The sequence below is a fragment of the Pleurodeles waltl genome, chromosome 4_2 (genome assembly GCF_031143425.1).
Source record: "Pleurodeles waltl isolate 20211129_DDA chromosome 4_2, aPleWal1.hap1.20221129, whole genome shotgun sequence".
Lineage (NCBI taxonomy): Eukaryota > Metazoa > Chordata > Amphibia > Caudata > Salamandridae > Pleurodeles > Pleurodeles waltl.
The window spans coordinates 657,356,687-657,377,057 of record NC_090443.1 but is presented as its reverse complement, the minus strand read 5'-3'; the positions used below and the strand labels follow the sequence as shown (position 1 = coordinate 657,377,057).

Here is a 20,371-nt window from a genome sequence, read left to right as displayed (position 1 = left end):
TCACAAAAGCCCCCACAAGGGATTGCCTGCACTTGGGTACACGGACACCCACCCATCACACGATATGCCACACACAGAAGCAATAACCATACCCTTATACCCCTGCAGGACCTGAACGCCACCACACCGCCACGGAGGGTACAGAGATGTCCATCCCACCCCCAGAAGAGGCCCCCAGCGATGACAGCAGCTCTGTCTCCCTGGACCCAGATGACCAGCCCGGCCCATCGGGGACCTCTGGACAGTCGGTTCCCCACACACAGCCACAGGCCACAGCAGACCGAACCCCCTCTGGGAACACCAGCACAGCTCCCACCCAGCGGGCCCATGCCTCCATCTCCAGGACACGTCAATCAGTGGTGTGTCCGCCACTACAGGGCACCCAGGTTGACCCACCACCCCAACAACAACAGGGACCTGGGGGCAGTGGTAGTGGGCACACCGTCCAGGGGACAGAGGCCCAGGGAAACAGGGGAACTGGGAGGGCTGCTGTGCGACAGGTGGGGGACAGGCCCAGGGAACCCACTCTCCAAGAGGCCCTCACCACCATCATGGGAGCATACCACCACTCCCAGGAGACGATGGCGACGGTACTGGCCAGGTTCCAGGAGATCCAGGCACAGCAGGAGGAACGGTACATGGGGTTCAGAGAAGAACTCAGGAAATTCGGTTCCGCAATGGGGACTATAGTCCTGGCCCTCAACCAGATAGTCACCACATTGCGGGACCATGTGGCACCACAAAGGGCCCCTGTCACTAGCCTGGACCAGGAACAGCCTACCACCTCCGCCGGCGCTAGTGGACAGGAGGCCCCCACACAACGACAGGCCACCAGAACCCCACCTCCTGCTGAAGAACAACCACCCCGAGATCTCACAAGAAGACAGAGTAGGATTGCAAGACCCCCGCCAACATAAGATACCCCCTGATGTCATCCCACTGTCCCACATTGTCACCCTGTCCAAACTTAAACTGCCCCTGCTCCATCCTTCCACAGGCATATGGACAATGCACCTGTGAAACTGAGAACTGGAATCTGCCATGGACATTACTCCACCCCAACCCATAACCGTTTTACTATCATGTACCTATATGTAGCACTTGAAATAAATCACTTATTGCACGTACAATAACAGGAGTCTGCTCATATTTTACTATTATGTATCACACATAACGGTGCTATTATGTTCTGTGACATTGTGATGACAACAAGGTGTAGTCCATGGCCAAACAAAGCAGAAGTCACGCAGTTGGTCAAACAGCTCTGAAAAGTGAATAGAAAGTCACAATTCAGTTAAGAGGAAATGGTGGGGAACACAGAAAGTAGAGAAGCAGGAGGCCTGAAGTAAATGTAAAATGGCGTGGGTGATTCTTACCTGTGTGCTACTGAAAATACTGTTGTATAACTGTGTCCCTGTTGTCCGTGTCGTCCCCGTCGTCTTCCTCCTCTTCACTCTCCACAGGCTCCACAGCTGCTACAACACCACCATCTGGACCATCCTCATGCAGGAAAGGCACCTGGCGTCACAATGCAAGATTGTGAAGCATACAGCAGGCCACGATGATATGGCACACCTTCTTTGGTGAGTACATTAGGGATCCACCTGTCATATGCAGGCACCTAAACCTGGCCTTCAGGAGCCCGAAGGTCCTTTATATTATCCTCCTAGTTCGCCCATGGTCCTCATTGTAACGTTCCTCTGCCCTGGTCCGGGGATTCCTCACTGCGGTCAATAGCCAGGAGAGGTTGGGGTAACCAGAGTCACCTAATAACCACACACGGTGTCTCTGTAGCTGTTCCATCACATAAGGGATGCTGCTATTTCGCATAACATACGCGTCATGCACTGACCCAGGGAACTTGGCATTTACATGGGAGATGTACTGGTCTGCCACACAGACCACCTGGACATTCATCGAATGATAACTTTTTTGGTTCCTGTACACCTGCTCACTGTCTTTGGGGGGAACCAAAGCCACATGGGTCCTATCAATGGCACCAATGATGTTGGGGATATGTCCAAGGACATAGAAATCACCCTTCACTGTAGCCAAATCCTCCTCCTCAGGGAAAACATTGTAGCTCCGCATGTATTTCATTAGGGCAGACAACACTCTGGACAAAACCTTAGAAAACATAGGCTGAGATATCCCTGATGACATGGCCACTGTTGTCTGAAAAGACCCACTTGCCAAAAAATGGAGTACTGACAGAACTTGCACCAGAGGGGGAATCCCTGTGGGTTGGCGGATGGGGGACATCAGGTCTGGCTCCAGCTGGGCACACAGTTCATGTATAGTGGCTCTGTCAAGTCGGTATCGAAGTATAATATGTCGTTCTTCCATTGTCGACAGGTCCACCAGCGGTCGGTACACGGGAGGATTCATCCTTCTCCTCGCAAGTCCCAGCGGACGGTGCCTAGGAAGGACAACATGGAGTACAGAGTCAAGAAACCCACAGGTTCGTACACACAGCTTGCACAGTAATAGAATCGCTATGCAGTGAAAGGCTAGTATGAGTGGCAATGCAAGGCCTAGGCCTGTGTGACGCAGTAGAAATTAAGCCATGTGGGCCCTTGAAATGGCGGCTGCCTGACCTGAGAAGTGCGACAGTGGGATGTGAGGTCAATGCGCTGGCGTGGCACACCGTGGCGGTAGGCGGTCGAAGACCGCGGTGCGAAGCCGCATTGGTTAACATTGAACCCTATGGGTTTCATTAGCCAATGACGATGTGCGCCGGCGGTCGCGGTATGCACCGCGGCGGTACGCACTGCCGCGGGCGTGACCGCCATTTTCTAGCTGCTTAATCACTCGAGACCTGATCATCCACAGGAGAGGACCAATACTGCAAGTGCTGCTGTGACCTCGGTCTGGAAGATACAATGGCTGCTGCGACTGGGGAAAGGGCCCCTGCCTTCACTTCTGAATTGGAGAAACTTGTGGATGGGGTCCTCCCCCAGTATGTGCTACTCTACGGTCCTCTAGACCAACAGGTTAGTACACAGGGTGCACGTTGAATGGGCTATGCCTGTGTTGGGTAGGGTGGATGTAAGATGGTGGGGAGGGGAGCGAATGAGGAGTGCAACGCACGACAGATGAGAGCATGTGCCACATGGCAAGGTTGGGGAGGGGGGGCCAATCACATCTAACATGCAGAAAACTGATGATATTTCCTTTCCCACCCTGTACATGTCAAATAGGTCAGCGCCCATCAGAAAGTCGACATTTGGCGTGCCATCGCCAAGGACGTCCGGGCCCTGGGGGTCCACAACAGACGGGGCACCCACTGCCGAAAGAGGTGGGAGGACATCCGCCGCTGGACCAGGAAGACCGCTGAGTCACTGCTGGGGATGGCCTCCCAACGTAGGAGGGGTGCCAGCCGCCAATTGACCCCCCTGATGTCCCGGATCCTGGCGGTGGCCTACCCCGATTTGGATGGGCGTGTGAGGACATCACAGCAGACACAAGGGGGTGAGTATCAGCACATTCTGCTATATTTGCGTGCAGTGGAGGTGTCTGGGTTGGGGAGGAGGGCTGTGGGTGACTTCAGGCCAGGGCGCTTTCTGTAGTCTAGTCCCCTCCTTTAGACATGGCCCTGTGCCCCCGCCCCCCACCTCTGTAGGGTGCCAAGTACAGCTATCCATGCTCCAGCATCATCCATGTGTGCATTTGTTGTCCATAGACCTGTAGGCCTAGTCACAAGTACTGAGTAGTGTACCCCGATTGCGCGGCGTAGTGCAGGGGGCTTCTGTGTCTGTCCTCTCCGACAACGGTGTTGACTATGCATGCACTCAACCTGTCTTTTTTCTCCCCCCCCCTTGTTCTTTATCTTCTTGTGCATGTGTGCATTAGCATCATCAGGCGGAGGAGAATTGGCATCGGAGCACGAGGGAGCTGCAACTCACATGGCCCCGGTGGGCCATGCTACAGACACCGAGGTCACCAGTGATACGGAGGGCGAGGGGAGCTCCACAACGGGGACCCGTGGAGACGTCAGCGACACCGACACGTCCTCGGAAGGGAGCTCCCTTGCGGTGGCGGCAACATCCGTGCCCCCCGCCACAACAGGTACAGCCGCCACCCAGTGCAGCAGCCCCGCCCTCCCAGCAGCCCCTCGGCCATCGCTCCGTGCCCGCTCGCCCAAGAAGGCGGGCATCTCCTTCGCCCCAGGCACCTCAGGCCCTGCCCCAGTTACCCCTACTGCCCTCAGTGAGGAGGTCATTGACCTCCTCAGGACACTCATTGTTGGGCAGTCTACCCTTTTGAATGCCATCCAGGGTGTAGAAAGGGAGGTGCATCGGAGCAATGCATACCTGGAGGGCATTCATTCGGGTCAGGCTGCCCATCAACGATCGTTCAATGCTCTGGCCTCAGCACTGATGGCAGCCATTGTCCCTGTTTCCAGCCTCCCTCTTCTAACTGCCTCCACCCAGTCCCAGTCTCCTGTTCCTCAGCCTATCCCATCCACACCATCAGACCAGCCTGCACACACCTCAAGACCCAAGGGCAGCTCATCCAGACATAAGCACCACAGATCCCACAAGCATTCACCCAAGCAACATCCAGATGCAGACATGCCAACAGTCACTACCACCTCTGTGTCCCCCTCCTCCTCGTCTCCCTCCTCCCTCCCTGTGATGTCTCCACTCACACCTGCATGCACACCACCATCAGCCAGTACTTCCATCACCAGCACACCCTCCAGTACAGTCCACACACGTGCAGTCACCACCACCACTGCCATGTACACGTCCCCTCTGTCCTCTCCCAGTGTGTCTGTCACCCCCTCTTCCAAACCACACAAACGCAGGCAGCCACCCACCCAACAGCCATCCACCTCACGACAGCCTACGTCACAAGCACCTGCACCCAAAGACACCACACCTGACTCTTCTATAACCACATCCTCTTCCTCCACTCCCATTACCACTACACCTACCCGTCCCTGTCTTTCCAAATTGATTTTCCTTTCCAACCTTGACCTCTTTCCAACCACTGACCCACCCCCTCCATCTGGTAAGAGTCCTAAGAGCACCTCAGCCACCACCAGCCCTGCATCGAGGGCGAACATTGTGCACGGGTATTGGAGTCCACCTTTTCCCAGTGCAGATACATCGGCCAGCAGCATGGGGACAGCCAGCCCACCCCCTGGGAAGAGAACACGAAAAACCAAGGGCCGGCGCGAGAAGGCTGACACGGCTGCCACCAAGGAGCAAAGTCGTGGGCCGTCACCTGCCACAACATCAAGGGGAGGCAAGGGCCAGAGTGCCTCATCGAAGGAGGGCAAGGGCAGCAGGGCTGAGAAGTCAGCCAGCAGGCGCGCGGAGCAGGAGGGCCCTACCAGCCCCATACCGGGTGTGACGGAGGACACCCACGGGCCCAGGACTCCATCACAGGAGGGGCCAGCAACCGCACACTCGGAGGGCGACTAAGCAGGGAGTCCTGGCCAGGTCTGGCTCCCTTGAAAGACAGGACAAGCACCGCTGAACAGGGCCCCGCCGTGAAGAAAGGCACCGCTGAACAGGGCCCCGCCGTGAAGAAAGGCACCGCTGAACAGGGCCCCGCCGTGAAGACAGGCACCGCTGAACAGGGCCCGCCGTGAAGAAAGGCACCGCTGAACAGGGCCCCGCCGTGAAGACAGGCACCGCTGAACAGGGCCCCGCCGTGAAGAAAGGCACCGCTGAACAGGGCCCCGCCGTGAAGACAGGCACCGCTGAACAGGGCCTCGCCGTGAAGAAAGGCACCGCTGAACAGGGCCCCGCCGTGAAGAAAGGCACCGCTGAACAGGGCCCTTCCTGTCAAGCACCGCTCCGCTGGGCCCCGCCGTCTCAAGCACCGCTCCGCTGGGCCCTTCCTGTCAAGCACCGCTCCGCTGGGCCCTTCCTGTCAGGCACCGCTCCCCTGGGCCCTTCATCTCAAGCACCGCTCCGCTGGGCCCTTCCTGTCAAGCACCGCTCTGCTGGGCCCCGCCGTCTCAAGCACCGCTCCGCTGGGCCCTTCCTGTCAAGCACCGCTCCGCTGGGCCCCGCCGTCTCAAGCACCGCTCCGCTGGGCCCTTCCTGTGAAGCACCGCTCCGCTGGGCCCCGCCGTCTCAAGCACCGCTCCGCTGGGCCCTTCCTGTCAGGCACCGCTCCGCTGGGCCCCGCCGTCTCAAGCACCGCTCCGCTGGGCCCTTCCTGTCAAGCACCGCTGGGCCATTGACAGTACCGGGTCTGTGTCGACCTGGTGTTCACGCTGCACTCTGGGCACCCTGCCTCCTCCAATACCAGTGGAGTCGGGAATCCATCCGATGGACTGTGGCTTTGCACTCCCCAGGATGGCACAGTAGGCAATCCATCCACTGTATAGACTTGTGAGACTGTGGCTTTGCACTCTCCAGGATGGCACAGTGGGCAATCCATCCACTGTATAGACTTGTGAGACTGTGGCTTTGCACTCCCCAGGATGGCACAGTGGGCAATCCACCCACTGTATAGACTTGTGAGACTGTGGCTTTGCACTCCCCAGGATGGCACAGTGGGCAATCCACCCACTGTATAGACTTGTGAGACTGTGGCTTTGCACTCCCCAGGATGGCACAGTGGGCAACCCACCCACTGTAGAGACTTGTGAGACTGTGGCTTTGCACTCCCCAAGATTGAACAGTGGGCAAACTACCCACTGTAGAGACTTGTGAGACTGTGGCTTTGCACTCCCCAGGATGGTACAGTGGGCATGGAGGCCCCTCGTGTATCTGGCGCCTGTACTTTTCTCATCTGATGCCCCAGCAGTGTTCTCTCCAACGGAATCTGGTCTCCTGTGTGGGCTTTGCCCATGTGTTTGTGGACATTGGCCCACGGACTGTTGAACTTTGACAAACTGAGCAGGACTTATTGACTATGTATATGGCTTTCGCACTGTTCATATTTTTTTGTTTAGATTTCATATAGATAATTTTCCATGACTTCAATGAACCTATTTTATACATAAATTTAAATTATCATTTTAATTATGTCTTTGCATTTTTCCGGGGGGTGTCACTCTGAGTTGTTGCTCTGCATTGGTGTGTAGATAGTTGGGGGGGTGGGGGGGTGGGTGTGTCGCGTATGTGTGTGCCCGTAACCTTTTCTCGTCCCCCCTCCCCTGTGTCGTAGGTGCAGTACTCACCGTTGTCGTCTGCGCCGGCGTTCGTACTCGTGGTAGATGAGCAGGTAGACAATAGCTGGTAGGATGGTCAATTCGGGTTCCATGCTGTCCAGAATCCTCGTGGAGTGTGTAGAGGTGAGCGTTTTCGCGTTCGTAGTCTGTTTCCGCCGTGTTTTTATCGGCGGGGCTCCCGCCCCGGAAAAGGTGGCGGATTGGTGAGTTGTGATTGGGTGGGCGGTACTTTGTCTGCCGCCTGCCTGTTGGCGGTGACCGCCGCGCTGTTTGTCTGTCCCGCCGTGGCGGTCGGAGTGTTAAAGTGGCGGGCTGTGTTGGCGGTTCCCGCCAGGGTCAGAATTCATTTTTTTTTACCGCCTGCCTGTTGGCGGGTTGGCCGCTGCTTTATCACCGACCGCCAGGGTTGGAATCACCACCTAAGTCTCATTTAAACCTGCAAAAAGTGATATCTTGACTTGTGCATATTGGATTTCTTTCATTTTGGTCTAATTTTATTCAGATAAATATCTGTTTTCCTAAACTGGTGTGGAGTACTTTTTGTGGTGTATTCACTGTGTTACTGTATGAGTTATTACACAAATACTTTACACACTGCCTTCTAAATTAAGCCTGCCTGCTCTGTGCCAAGCTACCGGAGGATGAGCACCAGATAATTTAGCTTGAGTTGTAACCTACCCTGACTAGGACTGTGGTCCCTACTTAGACAAGGTTCATACCTCTGCTAACTAGAGACCCAACTTCTAACATAGAGTATCAACAGGCTTTCAGGGCTGTTACAACTCCGTGAGGGTGAGGAATAATAGCATGATAAGAGATGAATCAATGGAGACCAATGAGCAGTAAGTCCTGTCCCCCCAGTTCAAGAATTTAGAAGTCCTGGAGAAGTTATAGGTGGGTGGTTAGGGTTTTGCAAGTATAGTGATGTGAACATAAAGGTATTCAGATTGATGGAGTGCACATGGAAGGAGGTTGAGGAGCAACGTAAATACGCGATCGCGGTGATGGGGGATGTTTTTCTCTCTTCCTGTATGGAATAAAAAAGTGCATTTAACAAAAATAAATCAGATTCTAACTACAGATAAATATATTTTAAAGATACGTTTCAGAAAATATGTCAGTCGTGAAAGATTTAAAACAATTAATCTTCAAAAAATAACCTACATGTGTGACAGAATATATTTGAATATCTTAGCTCCGAACATGCCTAGGCAAATGTTATTCTAATTACCTGTAAACGTGTCATAGCGGAGATTCTTGCTGTACCGATAACTAAGCCAGCCAAGTTTGGGATTAAGAAGCTTGAGAGCAATATTGCTAGCTGCAGCGCTGTGAAAATAAGAAAAAGTTTATCTTTATCATACTGAGTGTTTCCAACGCTTCCAACCTTTATTACAACATTTAACTGCGTGTTCTGAAAAAGGAATGTGCTATAGCCTTACTGCATAATCCTTACTATAAGAAACATGCACACAGTAGCAAGCATGTATCATTGCAGCAAGAAATCTTATAGCATAATTCGTATCATGTACTTTATTCCACGGAACATGTTAACTTTTCTGCATCAATACAAGGGGCATAGTTAATGTTTTACCCCTCTGCTTTTTCAAAAACAAATAATTTGTATTGCTTACACTGTGTAAAGATCAGGAGCTTGGCTTGTGCTTAAAGCTTTCAGCTGTGAGTAGGTGAAACTGGCTACTTGCAGGTTGGTGTCAGTTAACGCAACATTAGCCATATTTATCAGCAGGGCAGGAGTAGGCTTGGTTTCCACCAAAACGACTGATGCCACCATTCGGACCTCAGCGTTAACTTTGTGATTTGCAAACAGCTGCATAAGAATGTCCTGTACCTATATAAAAATAGATGATGCATTAAATTCACATATTTATCTTAAACACTCTAAAATTAAGTGCTTCATGGCCACCATTATGTGGTCAAAAACATTTAAAAACATCCTCAATACAATAAATACTAACTCTATTACTGCACCTTTGTCCAAAAATAGCAGTGCTGCGCCAATTTTTAAACACAGGAATGAGTTGTAGTTACTGGAATATGGTGCACCCATGCATTTTGCCCTGCACCAGTGCTAAATTAATCTTCCTGTGCCAATGCAGGCATCCTTCAACCATAGTGCACTTACTGCACCTACTAAGGTGAAAAACTAGCTTACTTCATGGATAAAAAACGAACTTGTACTGTATTTACCATGATGCACTGGGGCTGACTGTTTGCTGGACTGTGAGCAGGGTGCCTCCTTTCTGGTTTTTCTGTTTAAGAAGGCTCCATTGAGCCTACGAGCTGACGAGCTCTGGTTAAAGCACCTGTGTGCCAGTGAGTTGTACAGAAACCGGAGAGCACTTTTGGCAGCATTTCCTGCAACCCCACAGACAAAGCTGCTCTCTGCTGATGAAGGGTTTACCCAGAAACAAGTGTCCAGAGATGTACAACACTTGCTACACCTACTAAGTTGAAAAACTTTAGCTTACTTCATGGATAAAAAACAAACTTGTACTGCATTTACCATGATGCACTGGGGCTGACTGTATGCTGGAGTGTGAGCAGGGTGCTCCCTTTCTGGTTTTTCCGTTGAGGGGATAGATTGTTTAAATGCAGGAAGGATCACCTTCCTGTACATAAACAATCATTCATGGCCTTTTGCTCCTTCTATATACGCAGAAGAATGCAGCACACATAGAAAGAGCAAAAACGAGGAGGAATAAAAGTATTCCCCCTTGTGGTGCCATGCTAACGCAACCCCTGGTGTGGCATTAGTTTTTGGTGCTGCCTCGGATTTACACCTTCTTGTAAATCTGGGGCAGCATCAAAAGCAATAGGTGTTGCGGTGGAACGCCCACAGAAACCCCCAATGCACGCCTCTCTGCCACAGAAAACTGCGTCAGAGCGGCCCATATTTACAAGGAGTCGTTATGGTGCAGTGAAAAGCGCAACCTACCTGTCACTGAAAGTAACGCTCCCGTGGCGCTAGGGTCTTTGTAAATTTGGCCTTAAGGGGCTTCTGCAGTGCAAGGGGCTTGTAAACAAGCCCTTAAGGCTGCGATTAAGAGTGATGTAGTAATTCTGACGGGAACAGCAGTTGCAAACTCCATTGGCAATTATGTGATCTATGGTAACACCATAGATCTGTTTTGTTTCACCTGGCTATTCCAATTACTGAAAGAAGCCAAAATCTCTGGGTGAATTTCCAGGGTGAAATGGGAAACTAGATGAGGAATCACATCTGGAATTGCTGATTTTGTCAGTAGTTTCTCATTGCTAAGTAAATCCTTAGGGTCTCGCTCTTAATCCTCTTACAACTCGCCTGTACCACAGGTACTGGTGACTGTTTCAGCGTTGAGTTACTGGATACATTTCTAGGGCACTCAGAATGAAGCTTTGGGAAACCTGTGTCAGTGTGTCCCATGGCACTCAGAAGTTGATAGACCACAATTGCAACAATTTGTTTCTAGGAGACCCCAAATTGTGGACTACCAACCATTTCTAGCACTTGAATCTGAGGTAAGGGAGGTAGAGGAGTCCGTGGCTTACTTATCTGCCTTGGGCTAGAAACTCAGAAATCAGCCACACATCAACAAACACTCATTGAAATAATGTCTAGTCTGTGCTGTTTTGTAAAAAAAAAGCACTGTGTGACATGCTAAACCAAATACTACAACAGAGTTAGAAATATGTACAAAATGGCATGTAAAAAAATCAATGGATTCACAATTTTTCAGGCTGTACACTAAGGAAAGTTACAGTACTGAAACAACTCACTAAGGCCCTCATTTAGAACATGCCAGTCTGGACCGCCATGCCGGTGGTGGCGGTAATTGCCGCCAACGGCATGGCAGTCCAGACTGCCATATGATGAACATAGCTGAACCGCCACGTTTGAAACGTCGCCACCGCCAGGCTCCCTCCACCAGGCAGCCTGGTGGTGGTGGCATTTCTGATCCGACTGTGCCAGATAATGAGTCGGATTCCACCAGCCTTTCCCTGGAGGTTTATTCCAATGGCTGCCAGAATGAGTGACTCAGCGCCCCCCTGCGGATCCCTGCACTGCCTATGCACTTGGCATGGGCAGTGCAGGAGCCCCCATGCACAATCCTGTCATGCATATCACTGCCCGATTTACGGGCAGTAAAATGCCCAACGGATGCTGCTGCATCCGCTGCACTGCTTCATTGCCGCCGGCTCCATTTGGAGCCGGCGTCAATATTCAGGCTCTGCTTACAGCTGGGCCGGCTGGTGGTAACACTGTTTCCACCCGCCAGCCCAGCTGAATGTATATTATGTGGCCGGCCGGGGGGTTCTGCATGCTGGCAGTCTTCTGTTGACCACCAGCGCCGATCTCGGCGGGTTTCCCCACAGAGATCGTAACAACCCCCTAATTGTGAACTAAATCCTATGGGTTTATGAGACTGAGACTCCTATAACAGATGTGCCCCATCAGACCCTAATCTCTAACAAAAATAATTGTCCAAATATACCTACTGCAATCATGTGTTAAGCAACCTTAAAAGTTAGGTCCTCTGACTTTGTCGCAAGGTCTTGTTGTGCACACTGAGGTACAACACTAATTAGAGAGTGCTCTATCTGCCCTGTCATTCACACCCATTCACTGGTCTCTCATAGGAGTTCATCAGAATTAATTCTTTCCTTCAGGATACGCTTTCAGTCCATTAAATGGAATGAAGATTTCTTATTTATTTGAGAGCTAGTGAAAGAAATAAAATGCATCCTATTGCACATGTGTGATCTGAAGGGTAGGAAATAATTAAATCTCTTCCAAAAGTAGAAATTTCAGAAGGAGAGTGTCATTATGATGAATTTGAGGAAGCAATGAGGATACTAAAATAATGTTTTAATCTCATAGTTAGTAAGACAGTTGAAAGTTTTTATGATTTTGTGACTGTACTTAAAACCCTGTCCTGTGAATTCAATTTTGGAACCAATATGGATGAAATGATCATTGACCAGCTGATGGCCAGTACAAACTATAAACACATTCAGGAACACCTCTTGGTGATGGATGACCCTACACTAGATGAGCTGATCAAGTCAGTTAACGCTATTGAGCAACCTTTGCCATAGGCCAAATATGTAAATGAGGACAGAGGCAACAAGAAATCTGATGAAGTATGTTTCACAAGTGGCAAGTCATTAAGGGAAGCCTGGACAAGCAAAGGAACCCAATTCTAACTGTATTTGTTGCAGGTGTAGAAGCGATTCATATATTACAAACTACAAGGGTTGTCCACCTGTTAAAAATAATTTCAGTATTTTCAAGCATCGGGGGCATTTTGAAAAAGAAATGTGGAGGAAAAGAAACAAAGCTGGAAGAGTTCAGGTGGCTCAAATGTATAGTGATAATGTTCATATTCATTACACGAGCATGGGTGATGCAGAAGCGTCATATAGTAAAACAAGGGTTCTGATGATGCGAAGAGGTGAATAAAACACCACACAATGAGCCTTCCAAGCCTCCAACATGAATCTTAACAGTAAGTGGTGTAAATGTTAAGATTCTAGCAGATTCAGAATCGGCATTCACCTTTATCACAAAGAAGGAAGTTTGATAAATCCAGATGTAAAAGCTGTGACCTATGATGGCAATGTGATACCAGACCAAGGCCTGTTCAAGATGTTGACCCATGCCTTCAAATCCCTCCACAACATAGGACCATAATACATCAACCACTGACTGAATTTCTACCACCTGTTCAGATACCTCTGCTCTGCCTCCTTCTTCCTTGCCCACACTCTCAGCATACATTTCGACAATAGTGGGGAACGCTCCTTCACACAGCATGCTGCAAAATCTTGGAACAACCCTCCACTTCACCTAAAGAAGTTATTCTCCCTGCTAGAATTCAGAAGAGGATTCAAGACCTGGATATTCAAATGAACTCAGGCGGCAGCACCAGCTATCAGCACCGAGATACCCTCCTGGGTGATTATCCGTGCTCTGCGAATACATTTGGATTGGATTGGATACATTTCTTTGGATTCTTCATTGCAACCACAGTTTTCAAAGATAGGTGACCAAGATCAAGATTTACATAGATAAGAAAGAAGTCTGCATTGTGGGACCAAGGGTCTCTTGAAATAATAGTCAATCCACATGCATCAGACCCTGTAATTTTGATCTCTGAAGGCAATCTGGATCAGAAAATCAAGAATATGTTCCCTGACGTATTCATTTATGTGGCTGGTAAACTAAAAGGATTTTCCCATCAGATACATTTTAAGGGAACTGCTATGCCAGTAAAACAATGACTAACAAATGTTCCCTTCAGTGTTCTTAAGGAAATCCAAACGCTCCTGGAAAGTCTCCTAAGAGATGACATCATCGAGGAAAGAGAGGCCCAAAACAAGATTTCTCACATCATTCTGAACAAGAAAAGCAGTAGAGATGTATTACTTTGTGTGGACCTTTGGGCCTTAAGAGCAAACATCACTGTGGATTGTCATCCACTGCCCAGAGAAAATTACTTTCTAACAATGCTGAATGGTTCTTCAGCATTTTCCACACTAGATCTATGCAGTGTGTATCATCAGGTAGATCTAGCTGATGAATCCAGAACGTTAACTGCATTTGTTACACTTTTTGTGGTATTCCAGGACAAGAAGATGCTGTTTGGTTTGCCATCTGCAGCAACCATTTTCCAATGTGTGCTATATCACACCTTCATAGACATGGATGCTAAAGTCCAATGTTTTAAAGATGATGTGTTGGTCTTCACCAACAGAGCAGAAGACCATTTCACAATTCTACAAACACCTAAACTCTTGTCTCTTCCATCCTCCATTTGAGGGCACATGATGTGAGTTTATTTTCTATCATGTATCAATCTCAAATTTAATATTTTTGTCACAGTGAATTTTATCAGCTGGCAAAGTAGTGAACTCATCTCTACAGAGGACAGATTTCAAGAATATGGATAAACCATTTTTTAAATTGACTCCCATCCACCTACTAAATCTGATTTAGTAGATGACAAACTATTCACAATAGAAGTGTTATCCGGACTCCTTGCATGACACTCTATGTGGAGAACAGGATCAGCCATTGTTGTGTCAATTAATTTAATATGAGTAAAATACACAGTTGCAATTACATCATGATACAAGTCTGAAATGTTTATAATCAGTTTTTAACCCCCAGGATAAGTTCAGTAGCCCTCAAACAAGCTTCCAACTGTTTGTGCTTGCAACCCAGACAAACATGTTGCATGAAATCATTGCTCTGATTTAGGGTCACTTATAGAGTTTTAGTATTGGTGCAGGTGGTTTGTTCACTTCACCCACTATAGTTCTTTGAGAGATTTGATTTTAAATGGGTTATTGGTAGGGCAGGTAGGTACCTACACCTAGCAACAAGCCACAAACCTCCACAAAAGTACAGTTAGGTCTCAGTAAATTAATCCCAGCTCTACCCTTGGTAGCTTGGCATCGAGCGTCAAGGCTTAACTTAGGAGACAAAGTGTAAAGCATTCAAATATCACAAAACAGTAATTAAATAAAACACAGGAAACAGTTTAAAAATCCAAAACCAATTTATAAAAATAGCTTATATTTTTATCTTTAAAATGACACAAAAACGATTAAAATCGGTTCAGGGGAACCGGAGATATGAATTTTTAAAGTATTATTATTTTCTAGCGCATAGAAACAAAAAGCGCCAATCGGGTCATCTGGTTGCACCAGGACCGGGACAAAGTCAAACTTTCAGGCCGACCGCGATGGAGCCCTGCTCGGCTACAGGTCGCGGGAGGCCTCGGTTAAAAAGTTACCTTCTGACTTAGTCTTTTTTTTTGAAGTTTTTCTTCACCGGGACAAACCTGCCAGTTGGATCCGACCTCCTGGAGCCCTTGTCCGGATACGCGAAGTCGGTTTCCTCGGTGGTGATTTCTACCTTCGGACTTAGTCGTTTTTTCGAGATGAAAATCCTTCGACCGGGGTAAACCTGGATCTTGATCCGACGTCCGTGGAGCCCTTCTCGGATACGATGGCTGGAAGGTCCCGGTCAACTTTTTACGTTCGGACTTAGTCTTTTTTTCGGATGTTTTTCTTGACCGGGACGAACCACGAAGTCAGGCCGGGTCGCGGTTGAGGCAAGCCGGCTAGAATTTCCGCGTCGAGTCGGTCACTTTATGGAGCTTTTTTCTAAAATTTCTCCAGTCTTTTCCAAACTTCTGGGGCTTCACCCAGATGTTCTTTTAAGGTTCTTTTGGGGTCCACAGCTCACCCCAAGGGTCCAGAAGTTCTGTGATGGTCCTTGGGAAGTGCGGACTTCAATTCCCAGAGTGCACCTGGCGCAAACTCCTTTTTGGCCACTGGGCAGTGGTCACCTGGTCACTTTTTCAGGAGTTGGTGCAGGGGACTCTGGTTAGCAATTTTTCACCTGTAGCAAACAGGGAGTCCCTCCTTGAACCAGTGGAAGCCAGGCAAAGTCCTTCTTGTGGTGAAGCCCAAGTGTGCAGCTGGTGCAGTCTTTCTGAGTGCAGGGTCCAGGTGCAGGCCAGGGGTCCAGCAGGGCAGTCCTTCTTCTCCTTGTAGTTCTTTCTTCTTGAAATTTGGTGGGGATCTGAGGCGTGAGTGCAGGTCTGCCAGTTTTATCCTTGCTCCTGGGTGAAAAGCAGGGGGGCCCTGGTCCTCCAATCAGGGACAGGGTCGTCCCCCTGTGATGACCACTTCCTGGGAAGTGTGGCAAAAATCCATCCCAGAAGGCAATAGTCTCTAAAAATCCAAAATGGATGAATCTGATTTTTGGAGGAGAGATCTGGCTGAGCCCACCCACTGGTGTGGCTAAAAATCATAAACACACCCCTCTCCTGCCCTCTCCTAATCTAATCAAGGGGGCACCTAGCTGTCTGGGGTTGCAGGATGTGGGGGTGTTGCTGGGTGCTCCAGATGTCCTTCTCTGCCTTTGAAGACCAGTTTGGCAGCCCTCCCCCTTCCTGCTTCCCCATCTGCTGAGGGGAGATTCTCTCCCCCAAGCACATTCCTTTGTGTGAAGTCAGGCCACTTCACACCTCATTAAAGTAGCCTGGCAGAAGCTGCTGCAGGCTGGCCAATCAGAGCACAGCAGCAAAAACAATGCAGAGCTGAAATTGGCAACTTTTTAGGTAAAGTCTAAACTTTTTACCTGCACTAGTTATATTAAATCCAACAACTGGAAGTTGTGGGATTTATTATAACAATCAATTTGATACCAAATTCTTGGTATGTAACATTTAAGGAGACTTTAAAATTAAAAATAAAGTCTGCCCATTCTAGCCTATGAAGGCCATTTACTTCAATGAGGGAAAAACGAATTTGGCTGTTTTTACCTCACCAGGGCTTATAAATCTATTTTTATAAAGTCCCTGCTTATAGTTACATGGCACCCAGCCCTAGGGGCACATAGGGCACACCTTAGGGGTGACTTATATGTAAAAATAAGGTAGTTTAAGACTTTGGAAGTACCTTTAATTCCAAAGTCGAATTTGCATATAACTTTAATTTAAAAGCAGCCAGCAAGGCAGGCTTGCTTTTAAAATGACACTGGGCACCTCAGCAATGCACCTAGGTGTGCACCACCTATGCTGTGGTCCCTAAACCTACATGCCCTACCATATACTAGGGACTTATATGTAGGTTAACTTAGCCAATTATAATTAGCCTAATTTGCATATCCATTTTACACAGAGCACAGGCCCTGGGACTGTTTAGCAGTACCCAGGGCACCATCAGAGTCAGGAAAACACCAGCATAAAGTGGAAAATGGGGGCAAAAAGTTATGGGGCCTCTGCAATCAGCCCCAGTTTCTCACACAACCCCCCCCCCAGCCCACACGCCCAGGAGACTCAGCCCAACCCTGGGAGAGTCTTCCTGGCTTGTTAGGCGAGGAAGACAGTGAAGAAAACTGGCTGTCCCTTTGCAGGGCCTACTCTGCCTTATATCCTCCTGTCAGGGTCACTCCCTCTGGGTAGTGAAGCCATCCCAACAGTAAAAGGACCCAGTTCAAACTGAAACTTCCCTCTAGGGGGGTCTTCCTCCTCTCTCTCTGCCAACTTGGGTAGTGAGGTGCCCACCTCCCCTACTCCTAACTTTGCTAGGGCAACACCTAGCTTACCCAAAGAGGTCACCCAACACTTGAGCAACCCCACCATGACCAATAGGGTCAGGGGGCCTACTTTGCTATTGGCCCTGGGGTCTGCCTCCCAGGCCAAGTACAGTGCTGCCAGGAAGGCTAGCACCCAGCAGAGGCTACTGACAGCTGTCAGTACCCAGAACCACACCCTAAGCTCTCCACTGACAGGTGGCTGAGCTGCTTTAGGGGCATCTTTGGGGTCCTGGTACCCCTCTTGCTGTCTAGAGTGGGGGGCTACCACCTCCTGTGGCAGACACCCTCCTTCCACTCTCCCTTCTGTCAGTGCAGGGGCAACACCTTGCATCTGGACAGCTGCCTGACTACTCAGGACTTCCTTGGGGTCAGGTGAGGCCTCACCAGTGCCAACTCTGGGCTCCCCCCCTACTGGGGCAGAAGGCCTTTGGCTCCTTGGAACTCTCTTTAAGAGTGGCCTACCCTTCCTTTTCTTCTTTCCTTTTCTTGGGGACCCCTGTCTCCTAACTGTAGGGACTGACTCCCCAGGACTTTGGGTAGGGGGGGCGCCCTGGGCGACCACCCCATCTGTGACCAGACTCACCTCTGGGAGGTCATTGCCCAGGATACAATCTAGGGGAAGGTCAGCACTGACTACCACCCTAATCCAGTCAAGGATACCCTCCCTCTCTAGGGGCACTATGGCTACAGGTTTGGAGGTGACCTCCCCTGTGGCTATCCTGACTTTCTTTGTCTTTCCTGGGACATACATGTCTGGGGTCACTAACCGGTCACTCACTACAGTGTGACTGGCACAGGTGTCTCTCAGGCCAGTGGTAGGGATCCCATTCACTTGAATGTGGTGGAAGTGCCTACTCCCACCCTCAGGGATCACCAGCTTACCATCTGGTCCTGTCTCCCAGCACAATGCTAGGAGGACTTCATCATCTGAGGAGTCCTCCTCTATGGCTACACTGGACAGCCCAGTGCTAACCACCTTCTTTGGACAGGCTGCATCTCCTCTGAAGTGACCTGTCTGCTGACAGTCAAAGCAAGCCCTACTGTCCAAGAGCTTTTTTAACCCTGGGTCTCCCTGTCTCTGCATGTCAGAGTGGGAGTGGGATTTACTCTCCTCCTTCTTAGGGTTCTGGGGTACAGAGGGAGTCTCTGTGGTGGGCTTACCACCTCCCTCCTTAGGTTTTTGGGGACCTGACCCCCCCTTCTTGGAGTCTCCCCCCTGGGACTTGACAACCACCCTGGTTCTCAACCACTCATCAGCTGCCTCCCCTAGCTCTCTAGGGTTGGTCTGCTTAGAGTCCACTAGATGCTGGCGTAACCTTTCTTGGATACAATTGGTCAAGATGTGCTCTCTCATGATCAGATTGTATAACCCCTCATAAGTATTTACTTTGTTGCCAATAATCCAGCCCTCTAGTGCCTTTAGTGAGGTGTCCACAAAGTCAACCCAAGACTGGGTACTGACCTTCTGGGTGTCCCTGAACTTCATTCTATATTGCTCTGGGGTCAGACCAAACTTCTTGACTAAGCACCTCTTCATACTAGGGTATGAATCTGCCTCCTCCCCCCTTAAGGTCAGAAGCCTATCCCTCCCTGAGTTGGGGACCAACTCCCACAAAAGGGAACCCCAGTATTGAGGCTTAACCCTTCTCATTTGGAGTGCCCTCTCAAAGGCCCCTAGCCACTTATCTATGTCATCCCCCTCTATATAAGCAGGAACTACCCCCTTGGGTAATCTGGGGCAAACTCCCCCACCCATGGACACCTCAGCTTCTTTATCGCTGCTTCCATCTCTTTTTTCTTTGTATGCCCACTTTTTCTTTTCTAGGGCCAGCTTCTCTGCTTCCAAAGCTATGTAGGCTAGCTGGGCTTCCAGCTCTCTTTCCCTGATGGATGGGTTCTCTCCTCCTGAAAGGACCCTCTTCCTACCACTAGCTTTGGGTCTGCCCCTAGTGACTGTATCCATTGAGGACCGTTCCTCCTCTTCCTCACTTGGGGTCTGATGCCTTCCCTCCCCTGAGTGGTTAGAGTTAGCATCTTCCTCTTTTTCTTCCTCCTCTGGAGCTTCCTCTGTCTCTACCTCTTGGGCCTCAGCCCATGCTGTCAGGGATTTAATCAGGATTTCCTTCCTGAGATTAGTGGTTGCAGGCAACCCCCTCTCAATACACAACCCCCTAAGCTGGACTACTGTCAGTGTGGGTAGGCTAGCCAGATCAAGCTCCATGGTTCCCTAGTTTTGTGTCAACAAAAACTTTTTGCAAAAATTGGAAACAAGAATTTAGAAAAATTACAAAAATTCAATAATTGAAATTAATCCAAATTAATTACAAAAAAAAAAAATTAAAATTAAAAATTAAAAACAATTTTTGCTCTAGGACAATTTAAAGGATTTTTAATTTGTTTTATCTAAAACTGTAACGTGATATTGAACACAAGTACAGGATCCCGTCGCTGCTTCCAATTATGTTGGAAAATGGGTTATTGGTAGGGCAGGTAGGTACCTACACCTAGCAACAAGCCACAAACCTCCACAAAAGTACAGTTAGGTCTCAGTAAATTAATCCCAGCTCTACCCTTGGTAGCTTGGCATCGAGCGTCAAGGCTTAACTTAGGAGACAAAGTGTAAAGCATTCAAATATCACAAAACAGTAATTAAATAAAACACAGGAAACAGTTTAAAAATCCAAAACCAATTTATAAAAATAGCTTATATTTTTATCTTTAAAATGACACAAAAACGATTAAAATCGGTTCAGGGGAACCGGAGATATGAATTTTTAAAGTATTATTATTTTCTAGCGCATAGAAACAAAAAGCGCCAATCGGGTCATCTGGTTGCACCAGGACTGGGACAAAGTCAAACTTTCAGGCCGACCGCGATGGAGCCCTGCTCGGCTACAGGTCGCGGGAGGCCTCGGTTAAAAAGTTACCTTCTGACTTAGTCTTTTTTTTTGAAGTTTTTCTTCACCGGGACAAACCTGCCAGTTGGATCCGACCTCCTGGAGCCCTTGTCCGGATACGCGAAGTCGGTTTCCTCGGTGGTGATTTCTACCTTCGGACTTAGTCGTTTTTTCGAGATGAAAATCCTTCGACCGGGGTAAACCTGGATCTTGATCCGA

The 20,371-nt window shown here is 49.2% G+C and overlaps 1 protein-coding gene across 1 annotated transcript in view; it reads right to left on the bottom strand.

The window, feature by feature from the left end:
* Positions 1-20,371, bottom strand: part of LOC138293923 (vitellogenin-like) — a 605,610-nt gene that overhangs the window by 364,573 nt on the left and 220,666 nt on the right. The window contains exons 12-13 of the mRNA XM_069233203.1: positions 8,773-8,990; positions 8,370-8,467 (exon numbers count right to left, since the gene is read on the bottom strand). Of these exons, the coding sequence (XP_069089304.1) occupies positions 8,370-8,467; positions 8,773-8,990 (316 nt within the window). The remainder of the gene's footprint in view (positions 1-8,369; positions 8,468-8,772; positions 8,991-20,371) is intronic.